Source organism: Mchenga conophoros, linkage group LG4 (assembly GCF_057382185.1).
Source record: "Mchenga conophoros isolate Kocher_MC1m ecotype Shallow Benthic linkage group LG4, M_conophoros_male_GT1.1, whole genome shotgun sequence".
Classification (NCBI taxonomy): domain Eukaryota; kingdom Metazoa; phylum Chordata; class Actinopteri; order Cichliformes; family Cichlidae; genus Mchenga; species Mchenga conophoros.
In genome coordinates this window covers 15,501,748-15,519,639 of record NC_140529.1, presented here as the reverse complement: position 1 = coordinate 15,519,639, position 17,892 = coordinate 15,501,748, and the positions used below count along the sequence as shown (strand labels likewise).

Here is a 17,892-nt window from a genome sequence, read left to right as displayed (position 1 = left end):
CTAATATCACCCAGAAAAGGGAGCCATTTTTAAAAATATATTTTTAAAAATTCGTTTATTTATTTAAACAAAAATAAGGACCACAATATATAAATATATCACCTCTATACAGAGATTTCTACAGGTTTTGGCTTGTTAGCGAGAAAAATGTAGAAAAAGTGGGACACAAGTGAGTCCTTGGATTTGTTATGATCAGTGGTAACCACTGGATGGCGCTGTATTCCGAGACAAGATATGAGACAATGGCCGTGTGTGCAAAGGAAATGATGATAGATAAGAAGTTTAGCCCCGAGGGAGCTGTAATTTGTTTACATTTTTTAGCAGACCATATTAGTTTAAATCCAGCAGAAATAAAAGGAGATGACTGACTGGTGGATATTTTTCTCCATAATGTAGAGAATACAGCTTGTTGGAGGTTGCTGCGTCCTTACCCCCCTTTTTTTTTTGAGAAAGCAGGTGAAATTATACAAAAAAAAAGTGCTGCAATTAGGAGGAAGAAATTATGAAGGTTCTCTCTAGAAAATTCGACCTGGTTAAGAAGAGAGGCAATGTGGGATTCCTGGCAGAAGAAGTGGGACACAGATATTAAACAAGGGCAACAAACTGCAGGAACTGGGATGAAGGGTCGAAAAAAGAAATTAGATGAGAGCAAATGTTTTATTTTCACTCTGCACTAAAGACTGTAAAGAAAAAATGTACTTTTGTGGGTTACAGTGAGCCATTTTTATGTTGACTGATATTTGCCATGCTTGGTTTTAATTGAATACACCAAGTATTTTTTTTTTTTTTTTAAAAAACACCCAGCACGCCCCTGCGGGCGGTTTATCCTTCAAGCTCGGGTCCTCTACCAGAGGCCTGGGAGCTTGAGGGTCCTGCGCAGTATCTTAGCTGTTCCCAGGACTGCGCTCTTCTGGACAGAGATCTCCAATGTTGTTCCCGGGATCTGCTGGAGCCACCCGCCTAGCTTGGGAGTCACCGCACCTAGTGCTCCGATTACCACCGTTACCTTCACCCTCCACAGAGAAGAGCTCGAGAGGATATATATATATATATATATATATATATATACATATATGGTCTTGCAGCCGAGACTGCAAGACTGCAAGACCAGACTGACCAACCTGTGCACTGCCTGGATTGATTACAAGAAGGCCTATGACTCAATGCCCCACAGCTGGATACTGGAATGCCTAGAATTGTACAAGATCAATAGGACCCTAAGAGCCTTCATCAGGAACTCAATGGGGATGTGGCGTACAACACTAGAGGCCAACTCCAAGCCCATAGCACAAGTCACCATCAAGTGCGGGATCTACCAAGGAGATGCTCTGTCCCCACTGCTGTTCTGCATAGGCCTGAACCCCCTCAGTGAGATCATTAACAAGACTGGCTACGGATACCGACTACGGAACGAAGCAGTTGTCAGCCACCTCCTGTACATGGATGACATCAAGCTGTATGCCAAGAGTGAACGAGACATCGATTCACTGATCCACACTACCAGGCTATACAGCAATGACATTGGAATGTCGTTCGGACTGGAGAAGTGTAGTCGGATGGTAACAAAGAGAGGGAAGGTAGTCAGAACTGAGGGGATTGAACTACCAGAAGGCAACATTGCAGACATAGAGGACAGTTACAAGTACTTGGGGATCCCACAGGCAAATGGGAACCATGAAGAGGCCGCTAGAAAAGCTGCAACCACCAAGTACCTGCAGAGGGTCAGGCAAGTCCTGAGGAGTCAGCTGAATGGTAAGAACAAGATCCGGGCCATCAACACGTACGCCCTGCCCGTGATCAGGTACCCTGCTGGGATAATAGGCTGGCCAAAGAAGGAGATAGAAGCCACTGACATAAAGACAAGAAAGCTCCTTACCATGCATGGAGGGTTTCACCCCAAGTCCAGCACCCTGAGGCTGTACGCTAAGCGGAAGGAAGGGGGCCGGGGACTGGTGAGTGTCAGCACCACAGTCCAGGATGAGACAACAAACATCCAAGAATACATTGGGAAGATGGCCCCAACTGACCGAGTGCTCAGTGAATACCTCAGGCAGCAGAAACCCAAGAATGAGGAGGGAGACGAGGAACCATCATGGAAGGACAGGCCCCTGCACGGTATGTACCACCGGCAGATAGAGGAGGTGGCTGATATCCAGAAATCCTACCAGTGGCTGGACAAAGCTGGACTGAAAGACAGCACAGAGGCACTAATCATGGCAGCACAAGAACAAGCTCTGAGCACAAGATCCATAGAGGCTGGGGTCTATCACACCAGGCAAGACCCCAGGTGCAGGCTGTGTAAAGATGCCCCAGAGACAATCCAGCACATAACAGCAGGGTGCAAGATGCTAGCAGGCAAGGCATACATGGAACGCCATAACCAAGTGGCCGGCATAGTGTACAGGAACATCTGTGCCGAGTATAACCTGGAAGTCCCGAGGTCAAAATGGGAGATGCCCCCAAGGGTGGTGGAGAATGACCGAGCTAAGATCCTGTGGGACTTCCAGATACAGACGGACAAAATGGTGGTGGCTAACCAACCGGACATAGTGGTGGTAGACAAACAGAAGAAGACGGCCGTAGTGATCGATGTAGCGGTTCCGAATGACAGCAATATCAGGAAGAAGGAACACGAGAAGCTGGAGAAATACCAAGGGCTCAGAGAAGAGCTCGAGAGGATGTGGAGGGTGAAGGTAACGGTGGTCCCCGTGGTAATCGGAGCACTAGGTGCAGCTAGGCGAGTGGCTCCAGCAGATCCCGGGAATAACATCGGAGATCTCTGTCCAGAAGAGCGCAGTCCTGGGAACAGCTAAGATACTGCGCAGGACCCTCAAGCTCCCAGGCCTTGAAGGATAAACCGCCCGCAGGGGCGTGCTGGGTGTTTTATATATATATATATATATATATATATATATATATATATATATATATATATATATGTATATATATTGTTTTTAGATTTTTACTTTTTAATTGTTGACCTTCTTATGTATTTATTGGGGTTGTGTTTGACTTTTTTTTTACTGTTTTTGCAGCAAATTCACAATTTTGGGGATTTAATCATTTGATGATCCGCGTATTAGATTTGGAGTAGATTTTCCCCTGGATGCCCTTCCTGGTACTCCACTCATCCATGCTTGGGACAGCTGTTACTCAGTGGGTGTACGTTAGGTGGCGACATGCCACTCATCGCGTTGGTTTGCGACACGGAAAAAGAATAAGAAAAAGAAACGGCAGTCTTTTCAGCCACAACCCTCTTTTGACCAAAATAGAGCAGCAGACATCAAATAGTTAGAAATGGCTGCCACCGGAGTTCTTCCCTTTATACGGGGGGTAGACCTCAGTGGAAACGACTTTAAAGTAAGGATTTTTAAACAGCATTCACTGATTTTCACACCCTCCGATGTTTAGTAAATACGACGTTAGCGTGGCTGGAGCGACTTCAGTCATTCTCAGAGCAACAAACGGCAGGGCTAGCTATAAACTAGCTTAGCTTAACGTTACTAGCATTGGGCGTTAGCCAGTTGTCAGAGTGACACAGTCTGCTCTCAGCCACCACCGCCCAGTTTGGTGGTTAACACAGTTCTTATTTGACGTGTTGGTTTGCGAATGATATATATTTTTAGCTCGTCAGCTAGCGTTAATATTATTTTTGTGAAGTTGTTGATGAGCCAGGTCTTCTTTTCACCGTCATGTTAGCTAAGTAATCTAGCCACACTTATGGCTAACTAAATGTCTGTTACAGAAGCTCAAGCTCCGTGTTGTAACTTGTCAGAAAGTGAAGTTGACAAACAGCGTCAGCTAACTAATAGAGCCTGCTGTTGATTTTAGGTTGCGACACCCTTTTGTGAGCTTATTTTGGGAGAGTGGAAAAAACAGCCCGATTGACAGCTGCGATCACCTGGCATGTATTTGTCCTGACACAACTATTTACGTATCCCCGTCAAAGTATTGGAAATATGCTGCTTAAACAACTGAGTTATCTGTTAGTCGATCGGTGGCTTTTGATTGAAATCTGCCAGTACATGAAGAGATCATTTCCTTATATTCCAAATGCTTTAGCATATGTAGACCTAGCATTTCTCTTCCTTGATGTGTGCACTTTTCATCTGTTAAAAAAATCAAGATTAATGCTATCTGCCCATTTGTATGAAAATGTGCCACTGTCACTTTTTATGCAACCTGAACATGCGTGCAGTTCGTTCCTATAATTGGCAATGAGATTGTTAGAGTATATTTTGGGGGAAGTTGTTTAAAAATATAATCTTTCTCTGGTAGCATGTCTGCGATTTTGTTTCAGGTGTTTCAGTGCTTTGGTAAATCCTGAAAAATTCAGCCCCCCTGCGCTATAACAAAGTAAGTTCTTGCATTGTTGCTGTCAAAAGTCATGTATTTTTGTGTCATCTCATTCAGGGTGGATACTTCCCAGAGCACGTTAAGTGTATGAGCAGCCTGCGATGGCTGAAACTGAACAGGACAGGACTGTGTTACCTCCCAGAGGAGCTGGCCTCTCTGCAGAAGCTGGTGAGACATCCTGACTAGTTAGGAGCATCCTCATACATGAAGTCATTTATGTCATTATATGTGTGTATGTGCATCTAAAATTCAATTAGATAAGAATTTTTTGTGAGTAGACCTCGTTGTAATGGCCACAGTCTTTTTGTTTTACATCTGTACTGTGCAGTTTTCCAAAGATAAAAGGATCAAGGAACTGTTTATTTTATCAAGTGAGGTAGATATTCGTGCAAGAAAATTATTTATACAGGAGATGAGACAGATCAAAGCTCAATATATTTTCATTTTGTCCTTGCTGGATTCAACTTTGTATTTGTGGTCACATGAACAAGTTTAAACTGTGTTTGAAGTCAAAACATAGAAGTATTTAATCTGATAGCAGGTAACTACAAGGGTGCAATCAGCAGATTGATTTGCTTGTGAAACACGCACACATACCCTGTATTCTCATGACTTGTGAAGACCAAAGTATAGCAGTGACATGTGTCTGTGTGTATTTTCCCTTTTTAGGAGCACCTTTCAGTGAGTCACAACAACCTGACCACTTTACATGGGGAACTGTCCAGCTTACCGAATCTACGGGTAACTAAAAAAAACATAAAAACCGCATGCCTTTAAAAAAAAATAGAAAAAATGGAAATGATGTTCCACCCATACATTAAAAAACAGAGCTCCTGCCACATGATTGCTTCTTTCTTTGTACACCAGTGTGTAATCTAGTATTCTAAATTTTGTCTGCAGGCGGTGGTAGCCAGAGCCAACAATCTGAAAAATTCTGGAGTCCCAGATGACATCTTTCAGCTCGATGACCTCTCTGTGCTGGTACACAAACGTCTCTTAACTCTCATACTTTCAACATACCCTTAAATTTAACACTAACATTTTGAGCATGAATCGGTTTCTTCCAGTCCACTACTTTTTCTTTATTTATTCACATTCTCCTCCACCAGGACCTGAGCTACAATCAGCTGACAGAGATCCCCAGGGACCTGGAGAACAGCAAGAACATGCTGGTGCTCAATCTGAGCCACAACAGCATCGACTCCATCCCCAACCAGTTGTTCATCAATCTGACAGACCTGCTGTATCTGGACCTGAGTGACAACAAACTGGACAGCTTGCCACCCCAGATGAGACGCCTGGTGCACCTGCAGACTCTGATTCTAAACAACAACCCGCTGATGCATGCCCAGTTGCGGTAAAAAAAAAAAGATTTAATATTGCATCATTTTTTGCCAACCTCTGTTCAATTTAACAGTCACCTTATACCTTTAAACAAACATCCAGAAAGGATGATTTTATCTTTTAAACCTCCTTACTGATTTTAGTGCTTCTTCTTTTATTGTCTGAGCAGTCAGCTCCCAGCAATGGTGGCATTACAGACTCTGCACCTGAGGAACACCCAGAGAACACAGAGCAACATGCCCACCAGCCTGGAGGGACTAACACAATTAGCAGGTAACACCATAAACACACACACCTATCGGCGTTTTGCAAACATGTGTTCTCTGTTTCATATTCTATTCTTTTCTCCCACCAAGATGTTGACCTTTCATGTAATGACCTGACTCGAGTACCAGAGTGCCTGTATTCACTGAGCAGTCTGAAGAGGCTGAACCTGAGCAGTAATCAGATTTCTGAGCTCTCGCTCTGCATCGACCAGTGGACCCAGCTGGAGACGCTTAACCTAAGCCGCAACCAGCTCACCTCACTGCCTGTAAGGACCATGAGCAGGCAGCTGCCATTTTTATATTCTATTCTATTCTGTTAACTAACATTAGAAGCACAAGCAGAAACAAATTTGTTGCTTTAGTATCCTGCAGAGGGGAAGCGGAGACACAGGAAAAAGAAATGTATTTCATGTGGAATTTCCCATAATATAAAGTTTGGTTTTGTTTTCTCCAACCAGTCTGCCATCTGCAAGCTGTCCAAACTGAAGAAGCTGTACCTCAACTCCAACAAACTGGACTTTGATGGGGTTCCACCCGGAGTGGGCAAACTGTCCAACCTCACTGAATTCATGGCTGCTAACAACAACCTGGAACTCATCCCTGAGGGACTCTGCAGGTCAGTTTAACCCATAAACAAACACACAGTTTTTGGGCAATCAGCTGACACTTAAAATAATTTAGTTTACATTGCTCATTCCAGTTTACACCAAGAAATATTAAAGCTTCTTGTGTTTTTGTGTTGTCCAGGTGTGGCAAGCTGAAGAAGCTGGTGCTGAATAAAAACCGTCTGGTTACATTACCTGAGGCTATCCACTTCTTGACAGACTTAGAGGTACAGTACTCTAGTAAAGTAATCAGATTATATTAAAATTAAAATACCTTTACACACAATGTTTGTAATATTTGGCTAAATGGAGCATAACAGTGGTTGTGATCCTTTTATTGGCGGAAAAAACCCCAGCAAGCTTGAGTCATGACTGAAGAGACAGTCCAGGAAGAAGTTTGAGCAGTGAATGTAATGAGATGGAACTATGTAATGATATTTTTCTTAAACAAATTAGAATCGTGATTGACCTTGTAACAAACAAATGGTTTATTAAATATGCCTTGGTTTTTTTTTTTTCCCCTGCTGTAATTTAGGAAAAGAATCTCTGCCTGAAACGCACTCACAAACACACTCCCGTCTCTCTCTGTAGGTGCTTGATGTGCGTGAGAACCCCAACCTCGTGATGCCTCCTAAACCAGTCGACCGCGCAGCAGAGTGGTACAACATTGACTTCTCCCTACAGAACCAGCTCCGTCTGGCCGGAGCCTCCCCTGCTACCGTTGCAGCCGCAGGAGGAGGTAAGACAGCTTCTAAATATGAATGAATGTATTGGTAACAACAGTATGTTTTGTTGTTTCCTTCTTTGCATACATCTTGATCATTTCCTGGAGGCTCAGATCTGCATCTTTGTACACATTTGTCCAGGAGCCAGCCCCCGGGATCCCATGGCAAGGAGGATGCGACTGAGGAGGAGGAAGGACTGTTCTCAGGATGATCAAGCAAAGCAAGTGCTGAAGGGCATGAGTGATGTCGCACATGAGAAGAAGAATTTGGAGGTAAGGCAAAAGACAAGTTAAGGACATCAAACAGATCCTGGAACTTCACACAGAAGAAATAGGGATTTAAGTTCTGCATGACAGTTATTATTCATGTTATTGGAAGCTGTTGGAATTAAATTTACTAGTAATGCTTCAGGATTATTTGGCCTGTGAGTTTAGTCATTAATCATCAGTTGTTAGGTGGTTGCTAGGCAACATGATGGCGTCTTAATATATTATGTAACATGCAAGTATTGTGGATATAAATTAATTTCATTTGTTAAATATGTGTAAAATGTGCTATTTAGGTTAGCAATAAATGTTTTGCAGGTGCATAAATATTATAAATGAGTTGTTTTAGCCCTTTGGTAGGTTGTTACTAAGCAACATGATTGCATCAGAATAACATTAGGTGGTTATGACTTAGATTTTATTGTTGGAAGGTTATACAGTGTTATACAGGATAAGTAAATACAACAGAAGGGTATTTTAAACCTATTGATAGGTGGTTGTTAGGTAATGTGATGACATCATGATTTGTGATATAGATAACAACCCGCAGTGGTTCCCTCAGATTACTGCAGCCCTGTGGTGTAAACACACCTAAAGCTGGGGTTGTGCTTCACACGTCCACAGGTCCACTCAGATCCACGTGATTTAAATGTAATCATCAGACAGTGAGCTCAATGGACAGTATGGATGTCTGTTTTTTGGACTTATCTGCAAAGAATTTAATGACACTGTACCAACTATACATGTGGTCCAGGCGGTGGACTTCGTATGGTAGGAATGACTGCTCAGCTGCTGGGTCTCCAACTGTTTGTCTGTGTGCACAGCAGAGTATAATCAAGGCCTAAGGTTTACAGTAATCTGATAAGTGAGTAAGTTCAGCCTACTCCAACTTAAAGTCAGGTTATTCGGCTATATTAAGTAATTGTTGTCGTGTGAATGTCTTTATATTTCATCTAAACATAATCTAAACGACTGGTAGAAGAAATGGCTGCGTAATCCTTACAAAGAAATCCTTTAATTTTGCAGGAAAACGGGGATTTGAAATATGGTGATTTAAAAGTCCGGCGCTGGGACAAGAGCCTAGAGAAGCCTCAGCTGGACTACTCGGAGTTCTATATGGAGGATGTGGGGCAGGTAATATGTGTGTGTGTGTGTGTGTGTGTGTATATAAACACCTAACTCCAACAATCAGCAACTCCTACTTCCTATTTGTGTTTAAATGACTGTTTACAGTCTGCATCACATGGAGTCCTGCTGGCTCCTCAGAGTGCTGTATGCTGCACTTCACATTCTCTCAGAAGGCTTTCTCTCCACGCTCCGACACAGCTGGGGGCAGTTTTAGGCTGGGTTTCTTGCCAAGGACATGCAGACTGGGCGAACTGGGGATCAAACCCCCTGTTGAGCCACATCCTCCCTTAAATGGGACAGAAAAGTGGTCAGTCGACAGTTTAGAGGTCTAAACTAAATGTAACCTTACATATTTCTGTTGTTGTTCTTCTCCAGATTCCAGGTGTGACAGTGTGGCAGATAGAGAACTTCATTCCCCTACAAGTGGACGAAGCTTTGCACGGCAAGTTCTACGAGGCCGACTGTTACATCATCCTCAAGGTAACATGTCATTTAAGTGTGTTTGCCTCAGAGGAGTCTGATCAGCAAAACAAAGCGGGATAAACTCGTCTGTTTGGTCACGATAATGTGCAATATAAACAATATTCCAGTCATTAATCTTACAATTTTCAATTACAGACATATCTGGATGACAATGGGGCATTAAACTGGCAGATCTTCTACTGGATTGGTCAGGAAGCCACCCTGGACAAGAAGGCCGGCTCTGCAATCCATGCAGTCAACCTCAGAAATTTCCTGGGAGCAGAGTGCAGGACGATAAGGGAAGAGATGGGAGACGAGAGCGACGAGTTTACTGCCGTATGTAGAAACATTAAAACAACTACACGTACCTGTGTGAGCAGTTATTCGCTTTGTGCTGTCATAAAGGACCTTCTCTTGTGTTCAGGTTTTTAACAATGACATCTCTTACATCGAGGGAGGAACAGCCAGTGGATTTTACACTGTGGAAGAGACACAGTATCCACTAAGGTAGGCTGGAGCACCTTTTTACTTAGAAAATGACTCATTGCAATGTGCAGAAACACGTTAGCTTTAAACAGCTGCTCATATCTTTATGTTGAGCCTAATTTTGTGAGTGTATCAGCGGTAAATTCAAAGTACTGCGTCTGCTCAGGCTCAGAGCACTTTAACAGGCTCGAATGCTTTCATGTGTTTATCAGGTTGTACAGAGTCTACGGCAAGAAAAACATCAAACTGGAGTCTGTTCCTGTAAAGGCCTCGTCCCTCGATCCACGGTGACTTTGAACACACTCTTGCTGCAACACTCTCTGACACCCACCAGCTCTCTACACATTCCAGCACAGTTGACACACAATCATCATCCTCTTTATATCCTTAATCTTCAAGCTTTAATTTCTCCTATTGGAACTCGGAGCATTGTGTCCATAACATTCTGCGTTTTTCCTTATCGGCAGCTTCGTCTTCCTGTTGGATTCAGGCCTGGAAATCTTTATCTGGAGAGGAGCCAACGCTACTCTCAGCGCCACCACCAAGGCCAGGTGAGACGCTAACCGACGGTGTTAGAGACACTGTACCGATTATTACAGCCCAGAAAGTTGGTGAAATGTCATGTGATTTGTTGTCATCCTCCAGGTTATTTGCTGAAAAGATAAATAAGAACGAACGTAAGGGGAAGTCAGAGATCATCACCCTCATGCACAACCAGGAGCCTCCAGGATTCTGGGAGACGCTGGGAGGGCAGCCAGAGGAGATCAAGAAACACGTGCCAGATGACTTCACTCCAATAAGACCTAAACTATATAAAGTAAATATTTATTGATGTTTACATGCTGTGCATATCTTTTAGTTGAACTTCACATTAAGTTTTAAGGTGGCACAAGTGTAAAGTGTGTTGGTCAGTGTTGTAGGGGATGCAGACCTGAAGCTGCATGTGGGTTTTTTTTTTTGTTTGTTTGGTTTTTTGGAGGGGGGGTTGTTTGTTTGTTTACATCAGTTAACCGTAACCCTTCTGTAGCCTGAAAAATCATCTGCATGACAGCCCATATTTAATTTACAGCTCTTAGACATTACTCGGATATGAGAAAGACTCAAAGCAAAGATTCATCAGTGGCTTTTACTTTTTAATCTCTCTTTTAGGTGGGCTTGGGTCTTGGCTACCTGGAGCTGCCTCAGATTAACTACAAGCTCTCAGTCGAGCACAAAGATCACAAGGTCAAACTGGACGTCCTACCAGAGCTCAGACTGGTACGTCCATCTGCTGCAAATGAGCAGCAGTAAAGTCCTGTTTCACCTTTCTTCCCTTCATGGTGCACTCCATAAATTCACCCTCCTTTCCTTCTATGTCTGCCCCTTTCCTCAGTTGCAGTCCCTGCTGGACACAAAGTGCGTTTACATCCTGGACTGCTGGTCTGACGTCTTCATCTGGATCGGGAGGAAGTCTCCCCGTCTCGTCCGAGCCGCCGCGTTAAAGCTTGGTCAGGAGCTGTGCTCCATGCTGCACCGGCCCAAACACGCATGTGTCACCCGCAACCTGGAGGGCACAGAGTGCCAGGTAAACGTCTACTGAAGCCACTGCAGTTGAATACGGTTTAAATATCATTGTCACTTTTTAATCTACACTCTTTAAAACTATTTTCTTCCTGCTTAACCTCTCCTCTGCTTCATCCTCTTCCTCAGGTTTTCAAGTCCAAGTTTAAGAATTGGGATGATGTGCTGAAGGTGGACTACACCAGAGCAGCGGAGACTGTGCAACAGAAGGATAATCTGCAGGGCAAGGTCAGTGACACATGCTGACCAGCATCAGACTGTTTTTTGTTTTGTTTTTAATGCACAAGTTAAACTGTGCTCTTCTTTCAGGTGAAGAAGGATGCAGAGCAGAAAGACCAGATGAAAGCTGACCTCACAGCTCTCTTCCTTCCCAGACAGCCACCCATGCCCCTCACTGAGGTAACAATGCAGTGCAGTTGATTTCTACCTTTGATTGTTGTTGACTTTGTAAAGCACAGTAAAACAACATATTTACATCTCACATATTTACTGTATTACCTGTGTAGGCTGAACAGCTGATGGAGGAGTGGAACGAGGACCTGGATGGCATGGAAGGATTTGTGTTGGAGGGAAAGAAGTTTGCTCGCCTCCCCGAGGAGGAGTTTGGGCACTTCTACACCCAAGATTGTTATGTCTTCCTCTGCAGGTAGACAAGTCTTTCTGGGGCTGTAATGCTGGAATTGATTTCAAAGATGAAGAAAAACCTCATTTTACTGGTGACTTTCTGTGCTTTGTTAGATACTGGGTGCCTGTGGAGTACGAGGATGAAGAGAAGGAAAAGAAGGAGGGTGAGCAAGGAGCAGGGGGAGATGGGGAGGAGGAGGACAAACAGCCTGAGGAGGACTTCCAGTGTGTAGTTTATTTCTGGCAGGGCAGGCAGGCCTCCAACATGGGCTGGCTCACCTTCACCTTCTCCCTGCAGAAGAAGTTTGAGAGTCTTTTCCCTGGAAAACTGCAAGTACGAGCAAAGAGTTTAATCTAGTTTCTGGAATTTTGTTTTTCCAAAATAAGAAAAAAATGTTTACCACACTACATCCATCAGCATCACAATGACAGTCACGTCCTGTTTTGTTGTTTAGGTGGTGCGTATGACTCAGCAGCAGGAGAACCTCAAGTTCCTGTCCCACTTTAAGAGGAAGTTCATCATCCACAAAGGGAAGAGGAAACAGAACACCGACTCTGCCCAGCCCTCCCTCTACCACATACGCACCAATGGCAGTGCACTTTGCACCAGGCATGCAAAACCTGCTTCTTTTGTCCTCAGAAAAGTTTGAATGTTTTGACGCATGCCAGCTTCCACTCCCCCAGAAAGATCTTTTTTTCTTTTTTTTTTTTTTAAAGCTAAACATGTTCCCTCCATCTCTCTCTTAGAACCATCCAGATTGGTACAGATTCCGGCAATCTCAACTCTGAGTTCTGCTACATACTCAAGGTTTGGATATAAAAAAAGAACATCTGTCATTCAAGCAACTTAATAAAGACAAAGCATGATTTCATGTGGATCCAATCCCAAAATGTGCTTTCTGCAGGTACCGTTTGAGAGCACAGATAATCAGGGCATCGTTTACACCTGGGTGGGCAGAGCCGCCGATCCCGATGAAGGAAAGCTGGCCGAGGACATCATGAACAGCATGTTCGACGACACGTACAGCAAGCAGGTGAGATCATGTGCAAGCATGGATCTTCACGGGTATTGTCGTCACCCTTCCAGACAGACAGGCGGTGTAGGCACCCAAGTTTGTGACTGCGGTAACTCAAGAGAAAGGCAAAATAGGAGTTTGAAATTGACACCGTAGGTGTGTCTACTGGGAGGCTGAGGGGGACCACTGGTACCCGCCAGTGTTTATTTATTTATTCTGCATACAGCTAATACAGTCAAGTAGAAACCTCTGCACACTTAACCTTTAACTTTGAGTTCAAGTGCTTTCATCCTTTACTACAGCTGCTCAGTGCTTACACAGCAGATACCTTTTTATAAATTCTTGATTTATTACATGTTCCATTACATTATATAACATGATTTAATTTCAATTTAGTCTTTAATTCTTCGTAACCTGGCTGATATTTGTTATTTATCTGTATCAGCATCTGTAGAAGTGAGAAAGACGCAGGAGGAACACCCTTCAGCCATGTTACGGGTGCTGATGTTGCATAGTTTGTCCACCAGAGGGCACTCTATAACTTCCCGTGTTAGCAAAATCTGTATACTATATACTGTAACATTATCTTATTAAGGACTCACAAATAACTACACCCAGCAGTTGCTATGGAAACCTATTTGCGTGTCGTGTGTTTGAAAGAGGAAAACAAAAAGTCAGGCCTTTACCAGATTTGACAAATCTCTTTTAAACTCTCTAAAGAAGATTGTGTGCCTTCAGCAGTGGAAATGCAGTCACAGATCATTAATGTGTCTCCTAGGTGATTAATGAAGGGGAGGAGCCAGAGAACTTCTTCTGGGTCGGCATTGGTTCTCAGAAACCTTATGATGAAGACGCAGAGTACATGAAACACGCTCGTCTCTTCCGGTGAGTAACTGTTCGTGTTTTTACACATTACAGTATGAAACAGCTGCTTTTCTCTTTCACTCATCACATTGGTTCTATCTTTGTGGCGTTTTCCTCCTTTCCCCTCTACTCTTCTGCTTCAGGTGTTCAAACGAGAAAGGTTATTTCTCTGTGTCAGAGAAGTGCTCAGACTTCTGCCAGGATGACTTGGCTGATGATGACATCATGTTGCTGGATAACGGCAAAGAGGTAGAGACAATTAAGGATTGGTGTGTTGATGGACTTTGTTAGGTTTTATCATCATACTTGATATCATTTTTCCTTCAGGTGTACATGTGGGTTGGTACCCAGACTAGCCAGGTGGAGATCAAACTCAGTCTGAAAGCCTGCCAGGTGAGTAGGGGGAGTGCACTTTCTGTGTGCGTGCTTTGTGTTATCCACATCTTTGTAACTCCTCCTCCTCCCTCTCAGGTTTACATCCAGCACATGCGCGCCAAGGAAACCGAACAACCGAGGAAGCTTCGGCTGGTGAGGAAGGGCAACGAGCCTCACTGCTTCACGCGCTGCTTCCACGCCTGGGGACCCTTCAAAACTCCCCCTGCATAGGCCAAACACTATCCCAATCACACACACGTGCACACACACTGCCAGAGAGTTCTCTACAGAAATCTATCCCAGCTTTACCCGAGACCCTTCCCCTCCATCCATGCTCAGCAGCCTTTTTGGTCAAGCGGCTGCTGGCTGCTAAGTATCTGATATAGACTGCAAATTACCCCCTCCCCTTTTTCCCCCAAGCTTTTTTATTTTCTTAGCAAGTCTGAATTAAAGAATTATGTTTTGAGATAAAAATGGGCTTTATGAAAACCTAAGGGAGCTGCACCATCTAACATATCGATCTGTTCTGCTGCTTTCACGTGGCTCGTGCTGCATGGTCGACGGTCGTCAGCGGGGAGGGCTAGGCGCTCCTTCACGCAGCTTAAGGCAGGGACTAGTGTGTATTCTCGTCGTCATTGAGGGACTGAACACGAAACAGCACTATAATAGTTTTTCTGAGGAATGTCATTTTATATATTATATATTTTTCATGAAGTGTGAGTGTCTACCCTGTGCGCCTTTGCTGAAATGGGGTCATCCCCTTTCCTGTCATCATATTAGTATACTTTTGCGCTCACCTCCTGATCCTGTTAAGAGCATGATGGACAGTAATTGAAGTAAAGTAACACAGTCACGTTTATTTGGCCAAAGAAATCTTGTCAAGGTCAGAGCAAAGTCTTGTTTTGGTTTTTTTGTAATGTTTGAGGACTGATGTTTGTGCAATTGGTGAAGATCGGGAGTTTCTGAAACTGAACAATACTGTATTCTTCATCACAGGCTGCTTTTAACTTGTCAAATGTTTATTTTCTGGAGAGAATCCGAAGAAAGAAGATATTTCTTTCCAAATTTAAAAAAAAAAAAATAGAATGTGTACCTACATTTGAAAAAGTAAATGCATGATATTTAAAATGCTACAGGTTTAAAACTTTAGGCGCATGTTTGCTTTTCAAATAGCTTCCTTATTGGGACAGAACTCTGAAATGGGAGAGCTCGAGCATTGTATCATGACTTCTGGTTCTGCTAATCTTTGAGTTGTTAAAGCACTTTTTAAAAATCATTGCAGCCGGCGCCGTCAAACTAAACTGCTGCAGTGCTTCTAATGATCATGTGACCTGTGTTGGATGTTGGCACTGGTGCAGGCAAAACCCAGTCTGTGTTCCCAGATGGCTGCAACTTCCATCATTTTGGTTAATATTGTGTGGGGTGTATTGCCTGTCTGTGTGTTTGAGTCCTGCACACATACATGTGTGTATCTGAAAATTTGCACATGCTCCTGATGCCACCTGCGGATGCTTTATTTATGTATTTTATATAAAAATAAAATTTCACATCACATCTTTGTCCATCTGGTCTTTTCTTTTTTTAAAGCATCAGCTCTTCAAACTGAGGCATTTTCAAGCAAGGTGTCAAACCTCTTAAGCGCTCTAATAAAGCAGAGGTGATTTGTAAGCACAAACCAAACTTGAGTTTGAGTGTAAATAATTTTATTAACATTCAATTCTTCATCAGCCAAACTGCTAAATGACCCGATTAATAAATTCCTACACACAAAACTGACAAAAATAGAAACAGATTCATCTTAAATGTGGATTAAGAAGGTAAATCGTGCCAGCTGTAGCATGAGAGGGTTAATTATGTGCATCAACCAGTACGCCGAGAGGGGGAAAAAAGCTAACATTTTAAAAAGGCATTAACATGACTCCTACCTGCTGAGCTAAGTTAGTGGTGACGTGTGTTAAAGTGAGGGAACAGAGTGGTTTTAAGGTTATGACAGTTTCAAATACTTCCCTCTTTTCTTGTGTGAACCCAGATATAGATGCTGTATACATTTGTTTCTATATACAGTAAAACGTCTTTTAAAAAAACACAAGGGGGGTAAAAATACTAGCAATCAAAGCTCTGTGTGTAACCAACACTATGCAGAATGCACCAACTCAGAGACCCCCCCTCCAAAAAAGTAGTCCCACTCCACTTCCACGCTAACTTTGCTTAGCTTGCAACACTTCCCTGAGTCCCGCCCGAAGGTTTCTGCATGCTGCGATGAAGGAGGAGGGTTCAGGAGAGAGACCCACTTTCCACCTTCATCCACATGTTTGAATTATTGACAAAATATATTTTAAATTTCAAACAGGCTGACACTGCACAGTAACCTCACATCACATGGCCCCGCTGACTCCCACTGTAGTCGGGGACAGTGATGCCACGGGGGTCCTTTATAAGAGGTGTTAACGTGGGAGGGAAAGCAGATGTTCTGCCACAGTCACTAACACGAGGATGGTAATTCTGTGTTTATGGTAATTCCCTGTGACATCACTGCCCGGCTCTTTAGCAATAAAGATATTTCAAAAGTTAAAAAATAAATCACCAAAATCTGCCCTCTGCCCCAGCTGGTTCCCTTTGTAGTCACAGTATGAATTTTTAATATTTCCTCACTTCATTCATCAATGAAAATATCTTCACTTTCTCCAAAAGCCATAGAAAAGTTTGCAATACAAAAACACCTCCACTGTCCCACACTCAGCTTCCTCTTCAGTACCCACAGAGTGGAGAGAGCTTCTCAGAGCCTGCTGCCGATTTCAGCGCTGCCTCGACCCCCACAGGTGAAAAAGTCAGCTGCCTTTGTTGGCACCTATAGAGAAATGCTACAACTTTAAGACTCATACTCAAAATACTTCATTTGCTATTCTGTCTTCAACACTACAGTGCTCTCCTTCAGGCTTTGCTGGACAATCTCGGTTCTTTTTAAACGGGTTATTCACAGGACGCGTCAGGAAGAGCGGTCCATCGCATCCGCTCATGTGCTGAAGATCAAGAAGGGAATTTGGCAACTGCAAAACCTCAGGCCGAGCCAGGCGCGCCACAGGCTGCAGGTGGAGGGAAAAAAGTGACCATCGAGTCTCCGCTGTAGACTGTGACGGCTCTTTCCTCAAATGCTGAGCTGAAGGGCCGATAACAGATGAACACAAAGACCTCAAAGACGGACGTTTCAGTTTGAGCTCTTGAAATCAGAACCATCAGCTCCAAGGCCGACCCCACGCCACACTGTGCCCACTTTGTGTCTCCACATCGGAGGAAACGACAATAGAGAATTTGTTCTTCCAGCAGGAGGAACCACAACAAGTGTTTTTAACGTTGGATTCTGTGTCTGGAGTAAGACTTTCATCCCAGCTTGTGCCAGGTAAACAAGAGAGTGCAGAGTGCTGGCAGGGGGCTCCACTGTGGGCTGATGGGAGATGTTTGTGGTCCAGCACTGAAATCCAATCCATCACGACCACCTGAGCCCCTCCCTGTAATACTGAAATAAACAAATACATAATTACAAGCAAATTCACAATAAATCGGCTCAACTAACAAACCAAACACACAACACATTGAGTTCCATGAAGCTAACTCCTAATTCAGAACAAGCTAATGACTTAGTCACACAAGGAAAAAAATGAATTAAAAAATAAATACTGAACAGCAGCCGTCTCACATCCACAAAAGAAGAAAAGATTTCCAAATGTTTACTTATGTAATGTTTCTGTCTGTGTACACCGCAACACGTGATTTTCAATGATTTATCAGTTATTTGCTGTAATATCTGAAACAGACTG

The 17,892-nt window shown here is 43.4% G+C and overlaps 2 protein-coding genes across 3 annotated transcripts in view; one reads left to right on the top strand and one right to left on the bottom strand.

Moving 5' to 3' along the window:
- Positions 1-3,201: 3,201 nt before the first annotated feature.
- flii (FLII actin remodeling protein) lies at positions 3,202-15,631 on the top strand. Its single transcript, XM_085270621.1, has 31 exons — positions 3,202-3,360; positions 4,414-4,524; positions 5,026-5,097; positions 5,257-5,337; positions 5,466-5,713; positions 5,870-5,973; positions 6,057-6,232; positions 6,425-6,582; positions 6,714-6,798; positions 7,163-7,310; positions 7,438-7,568; positions 8,589-8,696; positions 9,066-9,170; positions 9,309-9,488; positions 9,577-9,659; positions 9,851-9,925; positions 10,106-10,189; positions 10,284-10,455; positions 10,788-10,895; positions 11,011-11,202; positions 11,328-11,426; positions 11,508-11,597; positions 11,705-11,844; positions 11,937-12,156; positions 12,278-12,432; positions 12,570-12,630; positions 12,728-12,856; positions 13,617-13,723; positions 13,846-13,951; positions 14,030-14,095; positions 14,174-15,631. The coding sequence occupies exons 1-31, from the start codon at positions 3,298-3,300 to the stop codon at positions 14,306-14,308; spliced, it is 3,792 nt and encodes a 1,263-aa protein (XP_085126747.1). The 5' UTR covers positions 3,202-3,297; the 3' UTR covers positions 14,309-15,631.
- Positions 15,632-15,763: 132 nt separating this feature from the next.
- The window catches only part of llgl1 (LLGL scribble cell polarity complex component 1), a 33,919-nt gene continuing 31,790 nt past the window's right edge, over positions 15,764-17,892 (bottom strand). For both annotated transcript variants that reach the window (XM_085270622.1, XM_085270623.1), the window contains exon 24: positions 15,764-17,591. The gene's annotated coding sequence lies outside the window, so the exon portion shown is untranslated. The remainder of the gene's footprint in view (positions 17,592-17,892) is intronic.

What these genes read in the sequence shown, in the direction of transcription:
- flii (XM_085270621.1), top strand. Translation starts at nt 3,298, where the DNA reads ATGGCTGCCACCGGAGTTCTTCCCTTTATACGGGGGGTAGACCTCAGT. An exon ending in TAAGACCTAAACTATATAAA is followed by an intron (nt 10,456 to 10,787) that starts GTAAATATTTAT and finishes TCTCTCTTTTAG; the next exon opens with GTGGGCTTGGGTCTTGGCTA. An exon ending in GGCAGTGCACTTTGCACCAG is followed by an intron (nt 12,433 to 12,569) that starts GCATGCAAAACC and finishes TCTCTCTCTTAG; the next exon opens with AACCATCCAGATTGGTACAG.